At 46.7% G+C, this 23,052-nt stretch overlaps 1 protein-coding gene across 3 annotated transcripts; it reads left to right on the top strand.

Moving 5' to 3' along the window:
- The first annotated feature begins 574 nt into the window (after positions 1–574).
- Positions 575–22,377, top strand: ap2a1 (adaptor related protein complex 2 alpha 1 subunit). 3 transcript variants are annotated; one of them, XM_023957849.1, is made up of 22 exons: positions 575–704; positions 2,997–3,208; positions 6,922–7,115; positions 7,207–7,336; positions 7,682–7,783; positions 7,928–8,187; positions 9,016–9,184; positions 9,289–9,426; positions 10,582–10,764; positions 12,749–12,846; positions 12,919–13,150; positions 13,234–13,422; positions 13,506–13,660; positions 15,034–15,096; positions 16,688–16,750; positions 17,241–17,323; positions 17,564–17,653; positions 17,750–17,873; positions 18,103–18,219; positions 20,264–20,333; positions 20,409–20,543; positions 20,947–22,377. In XM_023957849.1, the coding sequence occupies exons 1-22, from the start codon at positions 638–640 to the stop codon at positions 21,022–21,024; spliced, it is 2,952 nt and encodes a 983-aa protein (XP_023813617.1). In that variant the 5' UTR covers positions 575–637; the 3' UTR covers positions 21,025–22,377. The 3 variants fall into 3 exon arrangements, with proteins under 3 accessions (XP_023813617.1, XP_023813618.1, XP_023813619.1); XM_023957850.1 differs by lacking the exon at positions 15,034–15,096; XM_023957851.1 differs by lacking the exons at positions 15,034–15,096; positions 16,688–16,750.
- The last annotated feature ends 675 nt before the right edge of the window (positions 22,378–23,052 follow it).

The following is a 23,052-nucleotide window of genomic DNA, read 5'->3' as shown; positions in this document are numbered from 1 at the left end:
ATTCGGGCTTCGTGGGTATAAAAGTCGCTGTCGCGCCGTCCTACCGCCGGTTGGCACTCAGACTCCGCAGAGGTTCGTCGTCGGACAGCGATGTGCTTCAGGATTTGAATGATACTGCTAGACAGCTAGCTCGCTAGCTGACCAGCTAGCTTAACGGTGCGTGACTCGGAGTAACTTAGCGACAAATTGTCAAAAGGCAGGACTTTTCGACGTTTTGTCACCTTCATCTCGGACACTTCTACACGGCGGTCGTTTGAGATCCGATGAAGTCGCGCCTGAGGTGAACAGCGTCGCTCGTTTATCCTGGATAGTTGAGGTTTGAATGAAATACTAGGGTTAGCTCGGTGTAGCAGCGGAAACGGTCCAGTTATCCGGGATAACATTAATTTATCCCGCTGCTTGATTCCCCGCCGCCAAGCGAGTCCGGTACATGCTATCGGAGCTAGCTAAGCACAAGCGCCCAGTGTCTTCAGTGGGACGAGAGCCAGCCGGTCAGAAAGTTAGGAAGTGCGAAGCAGCAGTAGCAGCTAGCTACCCCTGAACTTGGCCGTACCCCCCCTCCCGGTCCGGTGAGAAGAGCAGACCAGCTTTAGGAGGTTTCTACGAGCAAGGCCGGAGAGGACGACGACCTGCAAACATGCCGGCTGTGTCGAAAGGAGACGGAATGCGCGGGCTGGCCGTCTTCATATCGGACATCAGAAACTGTAAGTGGCTCTCCTTTGATTTTCTACCAGCTTGATGTGTTTCTGCTAACCTGGCAGCCGGCAGGCTCCTGCTGGGGGGGCTTGGTGCTCCGCATCATGTTGAGGGGGGGGCTTGGTGCCCCTCATCATGTTGAGGGGGGGCTTGGTGCCCCGCATCATCCGCATTCATGACTCCAGAGCAGCAAGAGAAGGTTTGGAGGGAGAAAAAAACCAAACATCTGTAAGATATTAGAGCTTCCCAGCAGCAGGGGATCCCCCCCCCCCCCTCCGGTGAAAACCTCTAACGGGATTTAACAGGTTTAACTACAGTTACTCTGATTGGTTTAAATTGACCAAATAACTTGACAACTCTCAAGTCTGAGCTGTGGAGCTCTGGGGAGGGCAGTACAGATTCTGACCCCTCCCAGACTGGGCGACCTGATAACCCACCAGCCAGGAACCAATGCCTAAAAGGAAAGGTTTACCATTTTTAAAAATGTGAAGAAAAACTTATGATGGTGATGACACGCGGGGACATTTTTTATGTTTTTCGTTTGGTAAATGGCTCAGTAAAGTACAATGGGAATTGGGTTGTAACCAGTCCTACAGTTGTGCCAAAACCTGTTGTGTAACCTTGGATCTTTGTTCTGGTTATTACCAAGTTACCCCTTTATGGGGCTGTTGACTCTGCTAAAGCTGTTGATTTCAGTGACTGCGTTTTAAGGTAATCCCCAGAGCTTTAACTGGGCTTGTTGTGTTGCTGCTCACAAACTTCTCACATTTCAGCTGAAACAGCCACTAAACAGACTCTGACATAGTTGTAGGTTCTGGAAGATTCACATGATAAAAGCTGAGTTTTAGTCAGCAAACGGGTAGATAAAAAATCCTTCTTAAGTGTTGGGGTTGAGATTTTCTTTTAATTTGTTATGACATCAGTATTAAATGGTGTTTTGAATAGTTTTTTGGTTTGTTTTTAATATACTTTGAACCAAAAACAGTTTTTGTTTTCTCATTATAATGGTAAGAAGTTTTCCGTGAAAGCTTCTTCTATTTTTAAAGCCGTTAAATCTTGGTATATGGTTAGATGTGTTTTAAGGTTCTCTTTGGGATCAGGAATGAATCCATCAGAGGAACAGATCGTGGTAGATGTTCTGGAGATAAATGCAGGGAAGCAGATGGAGATGTTTGAGAGGAAGAACAGTGATGATGATGATGATGATGATGGGGAAAGGATGCTGAGGTTGGAGCTACCAGGATAGAGGAGGGTCATGGATGTGGGGGAGGACGACATGAGGGTAGATGGTGTGATGGAGGTGGATGATTCACTGCAGCGCCCCCTAAAGGGAACAGCTGAAAGGAAAAGATTGTTGGACGTTTTATCAGCCTCTTACATAAAAAAAAAAATGTTTTGACTTTAAGAAGATCAAGGATATCATGAAGGATACAGACAGATTTACTGACTGGAGTCCTTGTTAATTTCAGAGAACAACACGTAAGAAGTGGGCTGAGGCAGCAGTTACTCCACTTCTGTAGCTTATCATAAACAAACTTGGTTGATTAAGGCATTTGGTTTGACATGACCGCAAATGCCTGCAGAAAAGGAGCTCCTCTTTTTGTTTGTGCTCGGCTAATGCTGAAGCATTTCACTGCATGGCTGTGCAGTCACACAGCAGAGGTGTCATCAATGAAGACTTTGTTTGTGTGCTGTCAAAAGTATTTTCATCCAACATTGTCTCATCTAAATGTTGGTTTTTGCATGATTGGGTGTAACACAGCCAGGGTGACCTTTAGTGAGTGCATTCACTGGTTCAACTTACTTCATGACCCTGAAATGCTGCTGGAGATGAGGATAGAAAGTTGAAGAAGCTGCAAGAACACAACGTTGGACAGGATGACTGCATTGTGAGGCAGGAATGTGTCATCTGGACAGAGAACCAAAACCTTCCATGGGTTCACATCATAAAGTTCTGTCTGGAAAACAGGGCTGGACCTTTCCTCTAGTTGATGTAGACATGTGGCGTTGCTGTTTATTTATGTTGGTTGAGAATATATAGAGTTCTGTGATCAAACAAACACTTTATTTGGTGTCATGTTTGTGCAATATTGTTGGTTCAACATGTTTTTTGCATCATGTACCAAAGTCTTCAACTTGTTGAATTTTTGCTGTTAACTTTTTTCCAAATGATGGAAACGAGTAATAAATGCTCCAGTTTAAGGCAGTTTATTTGATTATATCTATACATATTTATTGTATTTTTTTATTTAAAGTTAAGTAAAAAGATTCTGAAGCTGTATGCATTTCTTTTCCATCAGGCAAAAGCAAGGAGGCCGAGATAAAACGAATAAACAAAGAGCTAGCCAACATCCGCTCGAAGTTTAAAGGAGACAAGGCTCTGGACGGCTACAGCAAGAAGAAGTACGTCTGCAAGCTCCTCTTCATCTTCCTGCTCGGCCATGACATCGACTTTGGACACATGGAGGCAGTCAACCTGCTGAGCTCCAACAAGTACACAGAGAAACAGATCGTAAGTTTCATGCGGTTTCCATCGGTGTCACGTCAGCTTCATGTTTGCTGGCGTGTCTCTGGAAGCGGTGCTGCTTTAAATGCAGCCTTTTGGTTGGAGGAAGCTGTTTTGGCTAAAACCGTCTGAGCCGTCCGTCTGTACGCATTTGCCGGCCGTGAAGTCATAGTTGGAACATAACAAACTTTGCTCCCGCCTTGTTGATCATATCCAAAGTTTCTGCCTGTTGACAGAGGGAACGACCGCTGACCTGCATGTCATTAGCCGCAAATCCCACAAAGCATCAAGTGCCGTCTGGTTTCAGGGAGACTGTCGTCCAGATGGTGTAGATCACTTTGGTTTAGGGAATTTAAAGGATGACTCTGAAGCTGTGTGCATTTGTTAGATTACATATTGTCAGAAAATTATAAAATCAAAGAAATCCACAGTTCTGCCAATTGACATGTTTTAACTAACAACATTTTGAAAGCAAAGCTTTTTTAACAGGAGACACAGAGACAAGACCTGTACTTCTCTCTATTAAAGGACATTTTAGGAGCATTAAAACTGTTTACTGGAACCATAAAACATCGGTTTTATTTAAAATGATGAACTATAAGAAAGCTAGTTTGACCGGTAGTTTTGGGTGTTGGTGCTTTTGCAGGCATATGTCAGAGGGGTTCACGCGCACCGGCCGCCGTGACTGTCGCTCGCTCGCTCGCTTGGAGGGTTTCTCAGGAACAGGAAATGTTTAGTAAGCAGAACAGAGATGAGTCAGGATCCCTGTGAGATATTTGCAAATATGTCCCAGTCCTCAATTATCTGGATCTGGATTTGTTGAATATCAGGCAAACAAAAGCTACAATAAACAGAAGATGTTGAGTATTGTTGGGAAGGTTTCACCCCGAGTTGTTGGAGAGAAATGTCTTTACGATTGTAAATCTGTTAATTACCATCCTGGTGGGCAACAGCTGACAGCTACAGAGAAGCTGCTTCTGGTGATTGGTAACTTGAAAAGGACAAAGTGTCTCTAGTCTGCATGTGTTTTATTGGAAATTGTGTTTCCCGGACTACAGTCAGATGAGAAATGGACTTTAATTTAACCTGAGTTGGGGTTTTTTTTGCATAAAAAAATGATGTTTCCTATCAGAGTAATGTAGGATGTCTCTGATTGCATAACCCATCTGGTAAGATTTAACCTTCCAAACTATTCTCTGTATGTTGCGTTTTTGTTGTGATGAAGTATTTTCTGCGTCATATTTATTTAGTGTAACGTAGTTCTGGTTTCTGAAGTGTCTCGCTGGTGTTTGGACTAAATGTCTAGACTGACGTTTTGCTGCCAAATAGTCAGATAAATGCAGTAGTGATCATAAACGTCAGTTGTAAAAGCTTCTGACTTGTTCAAGGCGATGAAGGCCCGCACACACCAGACCGGCGCCGTGTGTGGCTGCACCGGGTTTTGCAAAGAGCACATGAATAAATGAAAGCTGAGCTTGTTTAGAATTTAATCATGTTTGAAAATGAAGGTCAGTTAAATAAGTGTCCAAATAAAGCGGTTAGCATAGCAGTGAGTGTGAGGCTGCTTCAGTTGGGGAGTGGCTGAGTTAGCAGCATTATCAGCTGATGGTGGCGAGGTACAGACAAGTGTCTCCATAACTCCTCAATATCTCCACAAAGCCTTTTCTGTCGAGTAGATCTGAAACATGGCGCTGCAGAGCCGCTGACTTTAAAACACGCCTACATGATCCTGAGGGTTCAAACACCTGTGCTGTGTTCAGACAGAGGAAATATGTCGGCACCACTCAATGAATTTAAGTAAAAACAGATGACCTGTTGGTGAGGATTTATTGTTGCCTTTGGAAAATCTGGCCGGACTGACCTTACTCTTTATTTTTTTTATTTTTTTACTTTAAAAAGTATGTTCTAAACTATGAGAGACTACGAAACAAATCATTTGCCTAACAATATTTAAAACCTTGTCATTTTTAAAATCCTTTGTTTTCCAATGTTAAAGCTACAATCAATGGACATCCCAGTTTAAATTGGAAAAAATGTTTCTTTGTGCACTAAAAATTGACTTCTTTTTTTGAAATAGCTAGAACACAAACTGCCTCCTCTTGTGGGTTAGATTTAATTTCACAAAATTAACATTAAAACTGCTTTTCTGCGTATTTCTTTGTTCAAATTGTGGTGAATCTAAAGCACAGCGGTGGAAAAACACCGCCTTAGCAGGGGTTGACATAGCCCAGAAATTTGCGCTGGCCCACAGGGCCAGTAGTTTTTGAAACTTACTGGCCCTGCCTGAAAGTTACTGGCCCGACACCGCGCATAGCGGGACCCGCCGCTCCGCAGGTGCTTGCAACTTTAGGGGGGTCCGGGGGCATGCCCCCACGGAAACTTTTAATATGGTGCAATTTGGTGCATTCTGGTGACATCACTTATTTCTACACTTTTCAATGACTGAAAATAGACCATATCAAACTTAAATCTGCTCTAGTCTGTTTCAGATGTTTTGAAGAGAGCACTGCAGTGTAGTAGGTAACACTAGTTCAGAAGTTTTCATGCTGCTTCTAACGGCAAATATCGCAATAAATCATAAACCTTAAATGTGTTAAAACAATCTAATGGCAGCTTGAACCATTTAACGAATCAAATAAATCCCTTAATGCATTTGACCAATCGGATGGACGCCTTCACATTGTTGACCAATCAGATGGAGCCCTGTTATGTTAGATGTTTGTAACCTATGTCAACGTGGGTCATTTGGAGTATAATTTTTAAACTGGGAATGGTTATTTGGTTATTTTGCTGTTTGTTTATATACCGCAAATTATATTGTTATCGCAATTTTAATCTCTGATATCGCATAACGCGAGTTTTCCTCATATTGTGCAGGTCTAACTGAGATCATTCAGCTAACTAGAAATACTTACTGCTCACAGTGTTGTAAAGAAAAACAAAATTAAGTAGTTTAACATTCTACTGCATTTGAGTCTGAGATTCAGGTATTTGGAGTTGCCTTTGATTCTTTGACATTCAGCTTAAAGCTCAGTGGATACAGTTTCATCTTCAATGCATTCATTAAATATCTTGCTGTCCATACTACTAATTATACCCACTACTCCATCCAACATATTCCTATCTATTCCTGCCATGTCTTCCACATCTCTGACATGCTTCAGTCTCTCTTCAGTGACGGTGTCGGATTTATAATCAAATGTAATAATAACCCACTGGCTTGTGCCTTCGTTGTTGCTGTTTAACATTGTTTTGTATTGAATTGTTACATTCAATAAAGTTTGAAAAAAAAAAGTAGTGAGCGCGTGCCGCGTGGTGCTCGGCAGTGAAAGCCGCGCGCGTGCAGGCGGGAGAGAAGGAGAAGTGATCAAAGGTTTCCCATAGAAACCCTTGAAGTCTGAACACAGGACTAGCAGAAAAACTAAATTATGAAGACGAGGTAAATCTACACGTTTTCGCAAAATTTACTTTATTGAAAAAGGTGAAGAATATATAAACCGTTAAATATTTTAGTGGCCCCAGCGGACAAGTGAAAAATAAAGTCTTGTGGTCCGCACTGCTCGAAAAACAGGACCGGGCCAGCGGACAAATGGCTATGTCGAGCCCTGCTTAGACAGATGGATCTGGTTGGATCGTAGGAATATAAAATAATGAATCTGTGTTGTTTCACTCCTAACCAAACACCTTTTATGTCTTTATTTTTTAATTTTATTTTTTAGGGTTACTTGTTTATCTCAGTGCTGGTGAACAGCAACAGTGAGCTGATCCGTCTGATCAACAACGCAATCAAAAATGACCTGTCCAGCCGCAATCCCACCTTCATGTGCCTGGCGCTTCACTGCATCGCCAACGTGGGAAGCCGGGAGATGGCCGAGGCCTTTGCTAGCGAGATTCCTCGCATCCTGGTTGCTGGGTGAGTTCTGCTGTCAGTTAAGGGCTTCATTGATGACGTTCTGTGTGTAACGATGTCTGATATAAACACCTGCTAACACAATCTACCGCAGAGACACAATGGACAGTGTGAAACAGTCTGCTGCCCTGTGCCTGCTTCGGCTGTACAAGACCTCTCCGGACTTGGTGCTGATGGGGGAGTGGACCTCTCGTGTGGTGCATCTGCTCAACGATCAGCACATGGTAAGGGCTCCCCCCAGAGATCATGCAGATGGGGGGTCTTTATGCAATCTCAACCCTTTGCTCATGATGTAAATGGGTGGAAACCTTCCTTCAGTTCTGTTTTAACTACACATATCCTTAGGGGATGCAAAGAAAAAGGACAATGACCACCTATCACTACTCCTCCACTGCCATGCTTGACATTTGGAATCTAAAGTCAGAGTTGAGGATTAAAGAAAGACAAATGGAAAATGGTCTTCTCATGCATTTTTATTCAGACATGAGCACTTGTGTGTAGCATTGTGATGTCTGGTTAAACTATACAGTTCTGAATGTGTGTGCGTTTGCCTGCGTTTGTGAGTGCAGGGAGTGGTGACGGCAGCCATTTCTCTCATCACCTGTCTGAGTCAGAAGAATCCAGATGAGTTCAAGACCTGCGTTTCCTTGGCTGTTTCCCGCCTCAGCAGAGTGAGTGTTTGCTCCGACCACACCTATTGAAGTTGATTCTTCAGTGTTGTCACACTTTCTCTATTGAAACACGTTGGACTGAAGTTGGAACTCACAATCTGTAGACTATAGCAGAAACGCTGATGACCCCGTTGGGCTTTCCAGATCGTGTCGTCGGCCTCCACCGACCTGCAGGATTACACCTACTACTTTGTGCCGGCGCCATGGCTGTCCTGCAAGCTGCTGCGCCTGCTGCAGTGCTACCCTCCGCCAGAAGATGGGGCTGTTAAGGGCCGACTGGTGGAGTGTCTGGAAACCATCCTCAATAAGGCACAGGAGCCCCCCAAGTCGAAGAAGGTGCAGCATTCCAACGCCAAGAACGCCATCCTGTTTGAGGCTATAGCTCTCATCATCCACTACGACAGGTGAGACCAGCAAACGTGCAGCTTCTCATGTTGAGTTGGAAGGCTTTGTTTGCAGGAAAGCAGATGGTCCAAAAGAATCACATTTTGATCAAAAATAGCATCAGAAAACAACAAAATCATAAGAAACAACAGAAGAACATTAATAAAAGTTGCTAAATAGAGAGTTGTTGTCGGTGTCAGCTGCAGAAGTTCACAGGAGCTGGTCTGCAGAACAGTTGTGGTCTCTGAAGCCTCGTTTCCACTGAGCGGTCCGGTCTGGTCCAGTATTTTGACCTACCCACTGAGGTGGACCGAACTGTACCATTTTTGGTCCCCCTTTGGTTGTAGGTCCATAGAAAAATGGAACGGACCGGTTAGGGCGGAGCTACTGTTGAAACCTGTTGATTGGCTGAAGGTCATTTCGACAAAAGAAAGCGCCACTAAAGCGTCTGTTTTCCTCGTCGCCGTCCGCCATCTTCCCTCAAACATGAAAGGCTTTGCATCTACCAAGAACCAGCAGCCAATGAGCTGCTGGATGAGCTCCATCACTGTTGTTAGCTTCTTTCAGCACCATGACGGTCCATGTCCCGGACCATTCTGAACCGAACTGTACCGCTCCACTGAGTGGAAACGAGGTCAACAGAAACCCAGATCAGACTAAAGATGATAAGAGATTTTGATGCTTCATTTAGATGAGACTGCAGTTTACTTCTGTTTTGTGGTCAGATGGTTTTAAATGGTTGGAGGTGATTCCTGGTCTCAGTTTTTGGCACAGGTCATGCTTGACCACGGTAGCCCGAGCAGACCGAGTCGCACGGTCACCGTTTTGCTCTTTCCTTTGTTCCTCAGTGAGCCAAACCTCCTGGTGCGAGCTTGCAACCAGCTGGGCCAGTTCCTGCAGCACAGAGAGACCAACCTGCGCTACCTGGCGCTGGAGAGCATGTGCACTCTAGCCAGCTCCGAGTTCTCCCACGAGGCCGTCAAGACGCACATCGAGACCGTGATCAATGCTCTTAAGGTGAACCAGACGCTGTCGCTCACAAAGGGTTGCACACCGTTGAGTGCATATCCGGTAACGATAGCGCAGGACAGACTTTTGTGTGACTGTTTGTGTCCCTTCAGACTGAAAGAGATGTAAGCGTCCGGCAGAGAGCAGCCGACCTGCTGTACGCCATGTGCGACCGCAGCAACGCCAAGCAGATCGTAGCAGAGATGCTCAGCTACCTGGAGACTGCAGACTATTCCATCAGAGAGGAGATGGTGGGTCCTTGGAACTCTGGACTACAATTTTAGTGTCCTTCAATGTCCAAAATGAAAAATGCAGAACTAATCGGGGCGTCACTTTCTACCAAAAGCAGTAATTCACAGATCAAACCACCGTTCTTACTATTTAATCTAATTATGTTTAAATGGGTGCTATATGTTTGGGTTTTCACTGGATGAGTTCAAATTGAAATTTGTGTTTATTCACCATCATCTATGCTTTTATATAGAGCAGGAAATCAGAATCAACAAAAACAAAGATTTAGGAAGAAAGAAATGGTATTTATCACTTTAAACAAAGTCCCTCTGAAAGGTTTTTCTGTCGACTTCCGGGTTAACTTCAGCTCCAAACCAAACATAAACGTCCCTGCTGTTTGGATCATTTAACAACAAACCCTGAAAATGTTCTCCACAGGTTTTCATCCTCAAAGTTTAGCCGACTCCAGTTCCAGTAGACCGACCGATGACCAGACAGTCACATGACCTCACATGGATCACCAGATTTTCCCAATAGTCTTAAACTAATCACGTTTGTTTTTTTCTTTTCCCAGAAACGAAGTTCAGTAAACTGAACTTCAGTTTTTTATTTCATTGATGAAAAACTCTTGACAGTTTTACTTTGAAGCTCTATTTACTTCCGGTGACAGTAGCACATTCGGTTTTAGTTTATATACTTACTAAAGTATTCTGCATGTTAGAGCGACGCTTACATTACATTACATTACATTACATTGCTTGAGTTGTATTTGTACTAAACTGTAATTTATTTAGAAAGATGGTGAATCTGTGATGTCGGACGTAAATATTTGTACTCAAGTTTTTCAGGACCCGGTCATGAATATGGGAGTATTCTGATGCTTGTTATCCCTCTAGCTCATCATAAACTCAGTCAAAGCTCCAGTTAAAGGCTGAACTCCAGTTTCAGTCACAGATTAAAAGGATTTATGATCCGTTCTTTTGTGAAGCTCCAGTTCACCATCCAGGTCGTCTTCAAGAAATATTTACAAAAAGCCCTTTTACCCAACTTCATTGGAACATTTCAGACAGGAAGTGTTCCACCCTCAGTTTTTCTTAAAGCATTAGTCATCAGGTACTTGATTTAAGGGTCTTTTGTTTCAGAGATTTAGTTTTCCCTCCCTTTTCCAAACTCAGGTGCTGAAGGTGGCCATACTTGCAGAGAAGTACGCTGTGGACTACTCCTGGTATGTAGACACCATCCTGAACCTCATCCGCATCGCTGGGGATTACGTCAGTGAGGAGGTGTGGTACCGCGTCATCCAGATCGTCATCAACCGAGACGACGTGCAAGGCTACGCCGCCAAGACCGTTTTTGAGGTAAATCAGCAAGACATTCCTCAGATTGTGGGATTATTCAAAACCGAGCTCTGTGTGGGGATATTCCTCTGAGTGACTTTGATCTAAAGCTTTTTCTTTTGAAATTCATTGATGTCGTAAAGATAATGACTAACAAATGCATACCAGACCAGCGTGAAGCCTGGATGAGGGAGGGGCTTCAGTTCTGAAGCTGCTGTTGAAGCGACTGTCGGGGTTTAAGATCTGATGGAGGAGCCACAGGAAGCCGCTGCAGATGCCTGCTTTGTGGTGGGACGTGTCCGTTTTGGTTGATTGACACTTGCTCTGTAGGACGGCGCCTCTGACTCCATAGACGCTCAGGGTCAGAATCAGCGTCAGGTCTGCATTTAGAGATGTGGATGACGGAGAAAAACCCCTTAAGCTGCATCCCCAGAACTCTGTTGGGCCTCTGCATGCTGTGCTGGATTTGCAGATGATCACAGTTGAACTCAACCCATGACACGTTGCAGTCTATGGAGCAAAACCATATTGTTGAAATGCAGCTTGATTGTCTTTGACATAAACCGTGACGGCATTCTGCGTCTGTGACATGGAAATATAGGCGGGAATCAAACCTGGAGCCTTTCAACCAGCTCTGCCGCTGCACCACAGCCATAAAGACATAAGCGGGCTCTAACACGTGACCAGAGCAGAGGCAGTTTCTGGGACTGCTGACGGATGGATGACAAACCAAAAGGGAGACATGAAGGCTGGGCTGGAAGATGGACTTAATCCAGATGGGCTGAGTGTAGTTAGAGGTGGTGATGATGAAGAGGAGGAGGAGGAAGAGCTGCAGAGAGAGGAGAGATCTCTGTCTGAAGAAGAAAATCACTAAAAAGCAGTAAAATGATCTTTCCATGCAGCCAGGCAGTTTAAATGGGAAAATAAACTAAAAAAAGTTCACTGTCGGATAAAATCACTTCAATTTAAATGTTATTCAGCTCAATAAGTATTTTTTTTGCTAGTTTTAAGCAAATGGTTTGTATCTTGACTTTTGACCTAATAAAAGTTCATTTTGATCACAGCGACAAAAAAATCTACGGTAGTTTAATAAATGGAATTGACTCATCTTAGTATAAACTGGCCCATCTCTCTAAATCCTCAATATAAAACTAGCACAGATCCTTAAGCTGCGTTGACACCGCCCTCAGTGTGTGTTCAGTGAGATGTCTGTGTAGACACGCCTAAATGCGCAGTCCAGGCTTCAAAACTCTGTCTACGACCATTTTGAGCGAGATCTACGTACAAAACACACGGCCAATGGACGCCTGTTGAAAGTCAGACTTTGACCAATCAGGGACTGGGATTCCCAGTGACGTATGCATGACATCCCTTCTTTCTCACAGAGGTGCCAATGTTTGAAAATTGATGGACGAGGAGGAATTGATGATTGCAGTTTGTGTTTGGCTGGAATTCTGACACCAAGACTTTCATTTATTAGAATAGAGCCTCTTCCAGCTGTAGGTGGAGAACATGAGCTAGTAAACAGTGGAGGAAGAAGAAGCCCCTCCCTGCTGGTCCAGTGTGAACACCATGGGCTACGTGGCGTTTAGCGTGTTTTAAATATGCGTCACTATTCTGCAGTGACGTTAGCTTTAGGACATAAATCTAAATGTTTTCAAAATGTTGATGAATGCCGGAGTAACTTAACATTTATTTAACTTTAAAATAACTTCCTGAATTGAACCGTAAATTACAGTGAAATTTGAGTTTTTTTAAATCAAGTTTTTCTATCATCAAAAGGATTTAAACTCATTTTAATAATAATCTCCTTCTTTCTCGGTCTTAGCTCTGAATGAGACAAAACATTCTCCATGATTTACAGAAAAGCTTATGAATGTGTTCAACAACTTCAGACCTGGAAATGACTTTAAATGTCGGAAAAAGGTTCTAAATCTTTGCGTTTGCAGTGACTTGTCAAATATCCCTTCAGAAGCTCTTTGGGCTAAACGGTTTCTCTCTGCAGGCCTTGCAAGCCCCCGCCTGTCATGAGAACATGGTGAAGGTTGGAGGCTACATACTGGGAGAGTTTGGAAACCTGATTGCTGGTGACCCGCGGTCCAGGTGTGCTGTTCATTTTTGATGATGATTCTGCTGATTGTGGGGCTGCTGGGTCACGCCTCGTCTCCCTTTTAGCCCCCTGGTCCAGTTCAACCTGCTCCACTCCAAGTTCCACCTGTGCTCCGTGCCCACTCGTGCGCTGCTGCTGTCGGCCTACATCAAGTTCATCAACCTGTTCCCAGAGACCAAGGCCACCATCCAGGAGGTGCTGCGCTGCGACAGCCAGATCCGGAACTCGGACGTGGAGCTGCAGCAGCGAGCCGTCGAATACCTGAAGCTCTCCTCCATCGCCAGCACCGACGTTCTGGTTGGTTCTGCTGATCAAACACACCCCAGCTGTCACTGACTGCTGTGCAGCGCCGTAACCGTAACCGCCCCGTCCCTTCTCAGGCCACCGTGTTGGAGGAGATGCCTCCCTTCCCAGAGAGAGAGTCTTCAATCCTGGCCAAGCTGAAGAAGAAGAAGGGCCCCGGAGCGGTGTCTGTGACGGAAATGGAGGACGGCAAAAGGGAGGGCGGGGAGCTGAATGGAGGCGGGGACCGGGGGCCGGACGCATCAGCCATGGCTGCCTCAAACGCTGTAAGCGCTCAACCCCCCCCAGCCATCAGAAAACAGGAGCACAGAGCGGGGGAGTCTCACGGTTGGTTTCCTGTCTGTTCCAGTCCACGCCGTCTCCGTCAGCTGACCTGCTTGGGATTCGCCCCGCTGCCCCCGTGAGCGCCGCTCCAGCCAGTGTGGGCAGTTTACTGGTGGACGTGTTTTCAGAGGCGGGGCCTGCTGCATCCTCCGCTGCCGTCAACGACGAAGGCTTCCTCAGGTGAGCGGGGGTTTCCTGATCCGTCATGGTAGTCTGAGACCTCAGATTCCAGAATGAGTGGCTGCAGCTTTGATTCTTTACAGTTTTTACATTTTTAATGAATTCTGTCAAGTTCTTAGTCTATAAAGAACGTTTGGTCCTTAACGTTTGGGCTTCAGTGAAAAGCTCACAGTCAAGACGCTCTAATCAAATATCACCACGATAATATAGCTACTGATTCAAGTTCCACTAAGAGATGACTTTTAATGCAACATTTTTGGTTATAATTGACTCGATATGAGATCTGCTTATAAAGTTATTTATAAAGTTCTAAACTGACCAATCAGATGTCTCAATAAAAACAGGTGGTCTATCCTGCCTTAAGGTGGTAGGGGTGTGGCCTGCCAACAAGCTGACTCCTGATTGGTGAGAGCGGTTGCCATAGAAACGTTGAAACGCACCAATCGCTGCGTACTCGCGGTTTATTGGCTCCAACATGGCGTCACACTCGCTCAGTCCAGTTGTCGGACACACTCGATGGTTTTTACCAAAAGAAAATGAAATTTTCCCTAAAAACTATTAATGGGTTTAAGGAAGTAATATTATATTCAAGTAAAGTTTGATTGATTATTTTAGTGAACTCAGATCTGGGATGTTCCTCTACAGAAAACCAACTATAGAGCCTTTTGGTTTAAATATCTACTGATCATTTTTTACCGTCTTTATCCAGACAGCAGGGGATTTATTAAACAAACCTGTAACCTGATCAAAGTGCATCCTTGGACAGAAGGGAATGTTGTGTTGTTGTTGATTGTAGTTGTGTTTGTGTTGAACTAGTTGTGCGTGCGTGTGTGTATCTCTGTTTGCTTTATCTGTCTTTTTCTGTGTTACACGGGCCTGTCGACCTACAGACTCAGTGTGATGATGATGTCAGGGCTGCTGTCATCCACGCTCCCTCGGCCTCATCTCTGACCCACAGGGGGTCAGAGATGAGGCTCAATGTGGGTAATGCCTTCAAAAATCCATTCTCTGGCCTTTTTTGGGGAGGGGGGAACAAATCAGCAGTAAATACCTGACTTGTGCTAGAATGACATGTGTGAGCAGACGTACCAGCTTCCAGGAGACCCCTCCTCTTCATCAGCGCTCATGCTGGGGGCCGCTCCACAGCGGTCTGAAGGTTCGACAGGTCCGCTGCACATGTCTGCTCTTTTTCTGCACTTCTTGTGACAGTCTGTCGTCTTTTTCTCTTTTTTCTATTTCCCTTTGTTTGTTTGTGTGTGTGTGTGTGTGTGTGTGTGTGTGTGTGTGTGTGTGTGTGTGTGTGTGTGTGTCTGTGTGTTCTGATCTGAATGTGTGTTCGTCTCCTGTCTTCTACCATGATTGGACATTGACAGAGATCTGGAACCGCCCACTGAGACATCTGATTCGCTATTGGTGGAGGGTTCTGGTGACTCTGAGTAAGGGCCCAGTAGCTGTAAAAGTATAAACATGGTGTCTCCACAAGGATGTGTAGCTTTTCATTTCTAGAAATGATGTTTATCTTAAACCCAACGAGCCGTCGGCGGTAAAAGCTGTAAAAACGACCGTGTTTGCCCTTCTGCTGTCTAGTGGGGTCCAGATGACCCCACTCCCAACGTTTGAGGCACGTTAACGTTGGGAGTGGGGTCATCTGGACCCCACAAGGCAGCACAAGGGTCGGTCAGGGTTTTTCTGCACTTGTAGATGAAGGTTTGGAGTTGACTGCGTCATCGCTGAGACGGTGGAACATCTTCTGTTGTGGATAAACCGACTGCTCTCAGCCTGAATGCTGTTGCTCTGTTGCTTCTCTCCCATTGGTCAGTTTCTGGCTGCTGTTGTGATGAATCCACTGGATTCCGGTGTATGAGGGAACTTCAACGCCGTCGATGTTGGTCCAAATTTGGGAATGGCTTTTTTTTAAAATGTTTGTTCCCACTGCTGTTCTTGAAAGTGTGCTCATGCTCCCAAAGGAACTGAAACACAGACGGGCCTTGGTTCTTGGGTGGGCCCGCTCTGGTTTGACGGGTCCAAAGCTGTCGGTTGACCCGTCACTGGCGTCAGTCAGCAGCAGCCGTTTGCAGCCGTTTGCAGCCTCAGACAGCAGTGAGAGCAAAGCCTCACTGAGCCACCTGCCAAATGTGGAGGGCTGGTTGTGTTGTGGCAGCTCATCACACTGTGCGTTTTTTGTGTTTCTTTTCCTGAGAGCCTGTTGGATGTGTCATCGTGTTCCCCCCGCCCCCTCCCCCAGCCGTGCATGTGCAAAGAGCTGATTTAGACCTTGAATGCACTGACCAGCGTCCTGCTGCATTCCACCAAGGGGGCAGTGAGGGGCTCATTTCCCTCCGACGGTCCAGACTCTGCTTTCTGCTGCCCCTCCAAACCTGTTTTAAAGGTTAGAGGAAAGTTTGGGTCTTTGGAGGCAAAATGAGTCATGGGGGGGACATTTGACTGGAGCGGGGTGTGAAAGCTGTCTTAGTTTGCTGTCCTGCACTTCATATAGTTTGCCTTCATTGCTTTTAATCAGTCAAGTAAGGAAGCTGCTGATGAAACGTTGACCCTCATTTCTGCTGTGAAGTTCTCTGCATGGCATCAAACCTCCACTGTCGGCCGGAGTTGAGCTTTCACCGCACGTCTTAGGACTGTGTTGGTGTGTGTGTGTTTGTGTGTGTTTGTGTGTTGTCATGGAGGATGCTTAAACAACGATGACAGTACCGGTAGATGAAACCAAAGCAGAGCTGCTCCACTGTCAGAGGTTCTGCTGGTTCGGTCCATGTAAACAGTCAGTGTGTAATAATACCAGGTTGACCTGCTTTTACTAACCACCTCTGCATTTTATCTTTGTCCTCTGTCTCCTCATGTCTTCTTGATACTTGCTGGTACTTTTTGGTTTTTCTGCTCTTTCATTCATGGCGGCGTGTTGCCTCTCCCTGTCCCGTTGTCTCTTCAATCCTCATTCCTCCTCCTCTGTCCCGTTGTGTTTTCCCTCCTCCTCCTCCATCCCGTGGTCCCCCCCATCTTGTTGCCTCTCAGCTCTGCTCCTCCCTCTGAGGATCCTGCTCCTCCTCTGTCAGAAGCTGACGAGCTGCTGAACAAGTAAGGTCCTCCTCCACTCGTTCTGTCCTCCAGCAGCCTTGATTGAATGTTTTTTTGCTTTTAACGATGATCTTTTACATGAAATCACTGATCTGAGCACGGGGGGTGGGTGGGGTGGGGGGGTTATGTCAGCTGTCACTCTGGTGTTTTTGGGGGATCAGCCGTTTCCTCCGTCGGTTTGTTGCTGGTCCAGCAGAACAGCAGCTCACCACGTTGTTGTTCTGTTTGTAACACAACAGACAACTTTAAAGAACAAAGACATTTCTATTGTAAATCTAAATCATTTCTACATGAATCCTCTTTTGTTTTTATTAATAACAATCAGGAGTAATCCACGTCTGAAGCCGTGTTTTTGGCTGAGAGGAATCAGAAAAGATGGCTTTCTGCGCGATCACGTCTGTCTGACTGTTCTGTCTGTCCAAACGTGGTTGGAGCTCAAAGCTGAGCAGGTTTTGATCTCAGAACCATCTAAATGTGGGTTTTTCTGCAGGTTTGTGTGCAAGAACAACGGCGTTCTGTTTGAGAACCAGCTGCTTCAGATCGGCATCAAGTCGGAGTATCGTCAGAATCTGGGTGAGGTTTTCTTCAGTCTATTTGGGAATGGATCTGAGGACGAGCAGGACGAAGAGCAGATGAGCTCCAGCAGGTTTCATGTCTACGGTCCAGAAAGGATCTCTCCATTTAAAGGAGACGTTTTGGTTGAAGAGTTTTCTGCTGCTGAGACAGCCGGCGTGCACCAAAACACGCCTGCAGAGAGCTGCAGGCGTGTTTTGGTGCAGAGGAACACCGCTTTCATCGCCGTCTCTCCCACAGGGAGGATGTACTTGTTCTACGGCAACAAGACCTCGGTGCAGTTTGCCAGCTTCACCACCACCGTCAGCTATCCTGGAGAGCTGCAGTCTCATATCCTTTCTGTTCGACCTTGAGGCTCAGCCGAGGCGGACGCCGATTGAGTTCTCAGCCCGTCTCCCCGCCCCATGACCCTTAACAGCCGCTCACAGCTGAATGTTCAGTCCAAGCCCGTGGAGCCGCTGGTGGAGGGGGGGGCCCAGATCCAGCAGGTCCTCAACATCGAGTGTCTGACCGACTTTTCCGAGGCCCCACTGCTAAACATCAAGTTCAGGTGAGTGTCGTGGTGAGACTCACTGGCGTACGGTGATGTCACCAAACGGCTTGGCGCCGTCGATGAAAGCTTTTGAGCCGCTCTTTAATTCTGCTGGAAGGTTGGGCTGAAGGCAGAGTTGCTAGTGAGCCACCGGTGGTTACCTGCTGGGCTGTCTCCATGGTTAACCACCAGTTACCCGGTGAGACGGAGTGCTGCGGGTTTGCAAACTGGTTTTCTGTTCCGGCAGATATGGGGGGGCTCTGCAGAACCTGACCCTCAAGCTGCCCGTCACCATCAACAAGTTCTTCCAGCCGACCGAGATGGCGTCGCAAGACTTCTTCCAGCGCTGGAAACAGCTCAGCCAGTAAGTGTGGGGGGGGCAGCCGAGAATTCAGCTTACCGGGCAACGGGGGAACCCATCCACCGGCGGAACCCGTTCACCGGGAAACGGGGGAACCCATCCACCGGTGGAACCCGTCCACCAGGGTAACAAGTAAACAGGGGGAACCCATTCACAAACGTCGATGGCAGTCAATTGCGGGACATAAATATATTTAGAAAAACTGCCGTCAGCTAATCCTCCTCCTTACTGTGATGTCACTTGATTGACATGCAGAACGGCCTATCACAGATCCTCTTATAGCTACAAGTCACTGCACTTGTATGTGTAGGTACACTGAGCGGCCGATCGACTGGTACATTCTTCCTGTCATAGGAGAGCCTTTGTTAGCCCGGCTGCGCACCGGAGGATCACTCCGGCCTACAGGACCGTTTATTGAGGTCCCGGCCGGCCTGCATGCCTCTTTGATTGGAAGCAAGACCGAGACCCAGCCGTCCTGGCTGAGCGGTGTGGCGTGCGCTCGGTGGGGGAGTCCCTGGTTGATCCTCCCGATAGCAAATGATCGTTTCAAAGGTTAAGCCCTAAATAAGTAAATATATGATCAAACCTGAGCCAGATGTGAAGGTTTTCTTCCTCCTCATCTTCAGAACGGTGTGAGCGTCCAGCATTAAGGCCTGTACACACCGGGACGAATTTCGCCCGCGATATTTGCAGACATTTTTTAAAAAACGCCTCGGGTTCGTTTTTTTGGTTTGACGCGCAGCGTCGAAATCTATACGACCAATGAGAACGGCGCTTTTGCACACGTGTCTGGAGCTCTTGAAGTTACAGTAAAACACAACTTGGGGGCGCTCAAACACAAAACTGCCTTGCTGAGCACACATACCAGCGAAGAAGATAGACGCCAAGTAGCGTCTACACTGCCGCGAAGAAATAATGACGGACATTCTTAAATATCCCCGAACCAAGCACCAGTTGGAGCTACTGGTGCTTGAAATATTCATGTTTTCTTTGTATGATTCTGACAAGCGCGTAAATACTTGCTCTCTTCTTCTGAGTGAAAAGCGACTTTAAGAAGCCTAAAGTTGAGCAGCGCCACCTTGTGTACAGGAGTATTTCTGTTTACATTAAGCGCCATCTAATGTCAGGGATTTAAATTGCATGTTCACTCGGCTCGTCAGTGAAAATCGCCTGGTTGTGAACACAAAAAACGTGGCGAAAAACGCTGGCAAATATTCGTCCCGGTGTGTACGGGCCTTTACACTCCTAAACGTGGATGTAGCTTCTATCACGCCTTATTTATCTCTACTGTCCCACGCACCGTTATTTGTCCGCGAGCTGCAGTGCCGCTGACGCTGCAACCAGGAACACGCGGATCCAGAGGAGGTTGAAAGGAAGATGACAGAAACTTGTGATCGTGTTTAAGTCCCACATATTTATCTACATTTATCCATTTAACATAATTCTGAGTCTTTTCCTGTTTCAGCATCGTTAGCTACACGTTTGTTTAGTGCAGAGTTAGTGTATCAGTTTTTGATTCATTATTATTAATAATAACAATAAATGCAGCGGTTTGTCTGATACACTTTTTTCCATTATCAACCTCCTGACTTTTCTTTTCAAGAAGATCTGTTCCGAATATTTGTTGATGTGTGGCTTCTTTGAAAACTAGGAATGTTTACATCCACATCCGCGCCTCACTAGCAGAGGTTTGGGGACCGCCGTCTGCAAAACAAAACACAGCTGGAATGGCGACAGAACTTTATTTATTTCAAAAGAGTTACGTGAACAAATGAATTTCCGTGTAATTTAAATAAATGAGCTTCAGTACACGTGCATATGTTTTGTCACTAGATATAAACGCCCGTGACGTATTTTTGTCAGTACTACACCAGGGGAAACTTTGTTTTAACAGCAATTAAACAAAGTCTTAATATTTTTTGCAAAGGTGTGCATGTTTGTCTTTGAGCGTCCGTTTTGTTTTGACACTTATCTAACCCCATAGGAAGCGGTTTACCAGATAAACTGATGTTTGTTAGCTGGTAACGCTGCTGCTGTTTCTTCTCAGGCCTCAGCAAGAAGCCCAGAAGATCTTCAAGGCCAACAACAGCATGGACACGGAGGTTCTGAAGGCCAAGGTGAGACGCGTTGGACCCGGGCTGGCGGAGCCTGAAGCCTGCTTTTTGTTCACCCTGTGTGGCGTCTGAATGCAGCTGCTGGGACTGGGGATGGCCCTGCTGGACAACGTGGACCCCAACCCGGAGAACTACGTGTGCGCCGGCGTGATCCAGACCAAGGGCCAGCAGGTGGGCTGCCTGCTGAGGCTGGAGCCCAACGCACAGGCGCAGGTAGGAGGAGTCATCCAAATGCTGCTTCTGAAGCGGGTGTTTCTACTGGACTTCATCCTTAGTTTGTCCAGATGATGAAGATGAAGTTTGTTTTAAAGAAGCCAGCGCAGGGATACAGAAGATTTAGGCTATATGACCGGAACTACTTTTTTAGGTGTGCTTCATCCCTGTGGATCATCACTTTTTAATGCCACACAGCAGCCAATCAGAATGAGGATGAGTATCATTAAAAGATGACCCAGTTGGAGCTTTCTGAAGAATTTATCAGTGAAGCTCGTCAGGTGTTTGCTTCTTGGTTTTCTCATGTAGATGTAGATCCTCTGCAGTACATTTTATGGCAGCGGTTCCTGATTGTGCAGCCCCGGAACCTGTTTGTCCTCATAAGTCCGTCCTGTGTTTGCAGATGTACCGTCTGACTCTGCGCTGCAGCAAAGATTCTGTGTCCCGGCGTCTCTGCGAGCTGCTGGCAGAGCAGTTCTGAAGAACGGACCCCCCCACCATGACCAGTACTCCCAGCCCCCCCACCAGCACCCCGTTTCCCCGGCCCTCCTGCCACACCTCTCCTCCCTCCAGCAGAGAATCTCTGGAAAAAAAAAAGGTTTAACCTACAGAAGGGAAGCAGCCGCTGCGAGCAGCAGCAATATTTTGTCATTTTTCTTGTCCCGGATTCTGATTCCTGTTCATCCTCTACTCGTTTATTAACATGATGCTACAATCTGGTTCTGTTGGTTTACCTGTGTAGCTGGTGTGCACGTGGCGAAGAGTGTGAGTGAGCGTCTGGGGGGGGCCTGTCCCGTGGTTGTGCCGGGTTCTGCTCTGTGCTCCCGACACGCATTCGTTCGTCACAACATTCCTTCAGGCTCAGTGGGAGGGGCTTATAGCGGCGCACACGCTAATCCCGTCTCACCTGCTCACAGGTACAGGTTCTCCGCTTCCCCCGTGGGTTGGTCGAGCATTCCAGATCTAAGCGCTCTTGGAGCGCCGGATCCACTTTCAGAGCCCCAAATCTCAGCCCTCGCTCCTTAAGAAGCCCTGCAGGGGGGCACAGCCCCTCCACGTCCCAGCGGGGAGCGCCGTCACATTCCCGTGAGGGTTCGGGCTGCCGGGGCGGAGGTCCCTCAGCAGCTGTGAGCTCTGCTCCGTCCACACGCCTCTGAGCGTGGCAGGTTCCCATGAGTTGCTCTTCATCGCAGCGTGAAACCCCCGACGGCCTCCTCCCCCTCCTCTGCCCGCTGGAGGCGCCCCCCCCCTCTGCTCCTCCCGGTTCCTCCTCCATCACGTCCGACTGGAGGCGGCTGCAGCGCACAGCTCTGTCCTGCTCTCTGAGGTTTCTGTCGTGTTTTAAGGGGGGGGGGGCAGCCCCACCCTGACATAAAGTAGTCCCTGCAGCTCCAGGTCACCACCTACCTGACGATGACACTAAAACGACATCACTCCGCTGCAGCTCCGCCTCTTTTCAGCGGGCTTCCCGTCACAAGCGAGCGCCTGTAGGGGGGGGGGGGGGCATCCGTCACAACTACAGGGACAATGTTCACGTGTGCGAGTGTAAGCGTGACTGGAAACAGGTGAGGAAAAAAGCCTACAGACATTTCTAATACACGGTCACATCCTGCGGCGGCTTCGCCATGGCAGGGATTTCGTAGTGGAAAACGTAGTCGATTTGTCATTTTGTGAGTGCGTACGTGAGTTTGTGTGTGCGTGTGCGTGCAGTATCCACTAGCTAATGCAGCCTCATGTATCGGTGTTAAGAAACTGTCCTATACCTGTGTTAGAATTAAGATTTACTCTGTAATGAAAAGAAATGTGAAAGTAAAATTATGCCATATATATCTGACCTGCTGGCTCCTGCCTCCTCTGTCGCACCTGCAGCCGACACGGACGGTCGGCGGCGGGATCCCTGCACAGCTCGTCCACGCGGCGTCCCGTGCTTTTACGGTCCCGCTCCGATCCTCTTCTGATCCGTTTTCAAACCGCTCCCACTGGTCTCTATTCTGATGAAGCCCTTCTAGCCCCAATTAAAACCGTCAACGTTTTCTAGGCCAGTGTTTTTTAACCAGTGTTGAGATGGTCAAGTGTGCCGTGGGAAATTGCCCTCATTAACTGATCTAAAGTCCCGCCCCTTTAACTGTCTCCACCAATCATTGGTGTCAGACCAATCAGAAGTGGTTAAAGTCTTCACTTCCTTGTCCCGATTTAGCTCGTAAAGTCGCTCAGGTCTAACAAAAATACCAGCTAAAGCTCGTCTTTAGCGGTGTAGCTTTCCACAGAATCCGGTATCAGACCGTGGAGCAAGTGAACAAAACCATGAGGCTCAGAGACGCAATATTTTGTGCACTACATCTACCATGATGCATTGGGTTGTGAGAGTGACGGCGCACAAGGAGATCTGTTGTTAAACGTCTTGAAACCAACGAACACACTTCAAACTGTTTTTAAATCTTCTAACTTAACTTTTATTGCATCTTTTAGAAAAAAACAGCTGCAACTTCCAGCTTTTTCTGACACAATT

Source organism: Oryzias latipes, chromosome 8 (genome assembly GCF_002234675.1).
Source record: "Oryzias latipes chromosome 8, ASM223467v1".
Classification (NCBI taxonomy): domain Eukaryota; kingdom Metazoa; phylum Chordata; class Actinopteri; order Beloniformes; family Adrianichthyidae; genus Oryzias; species Oryzias latipes.
This window is presented reverse-complemented; position numbering and strand designations above follow the sequence as displayed.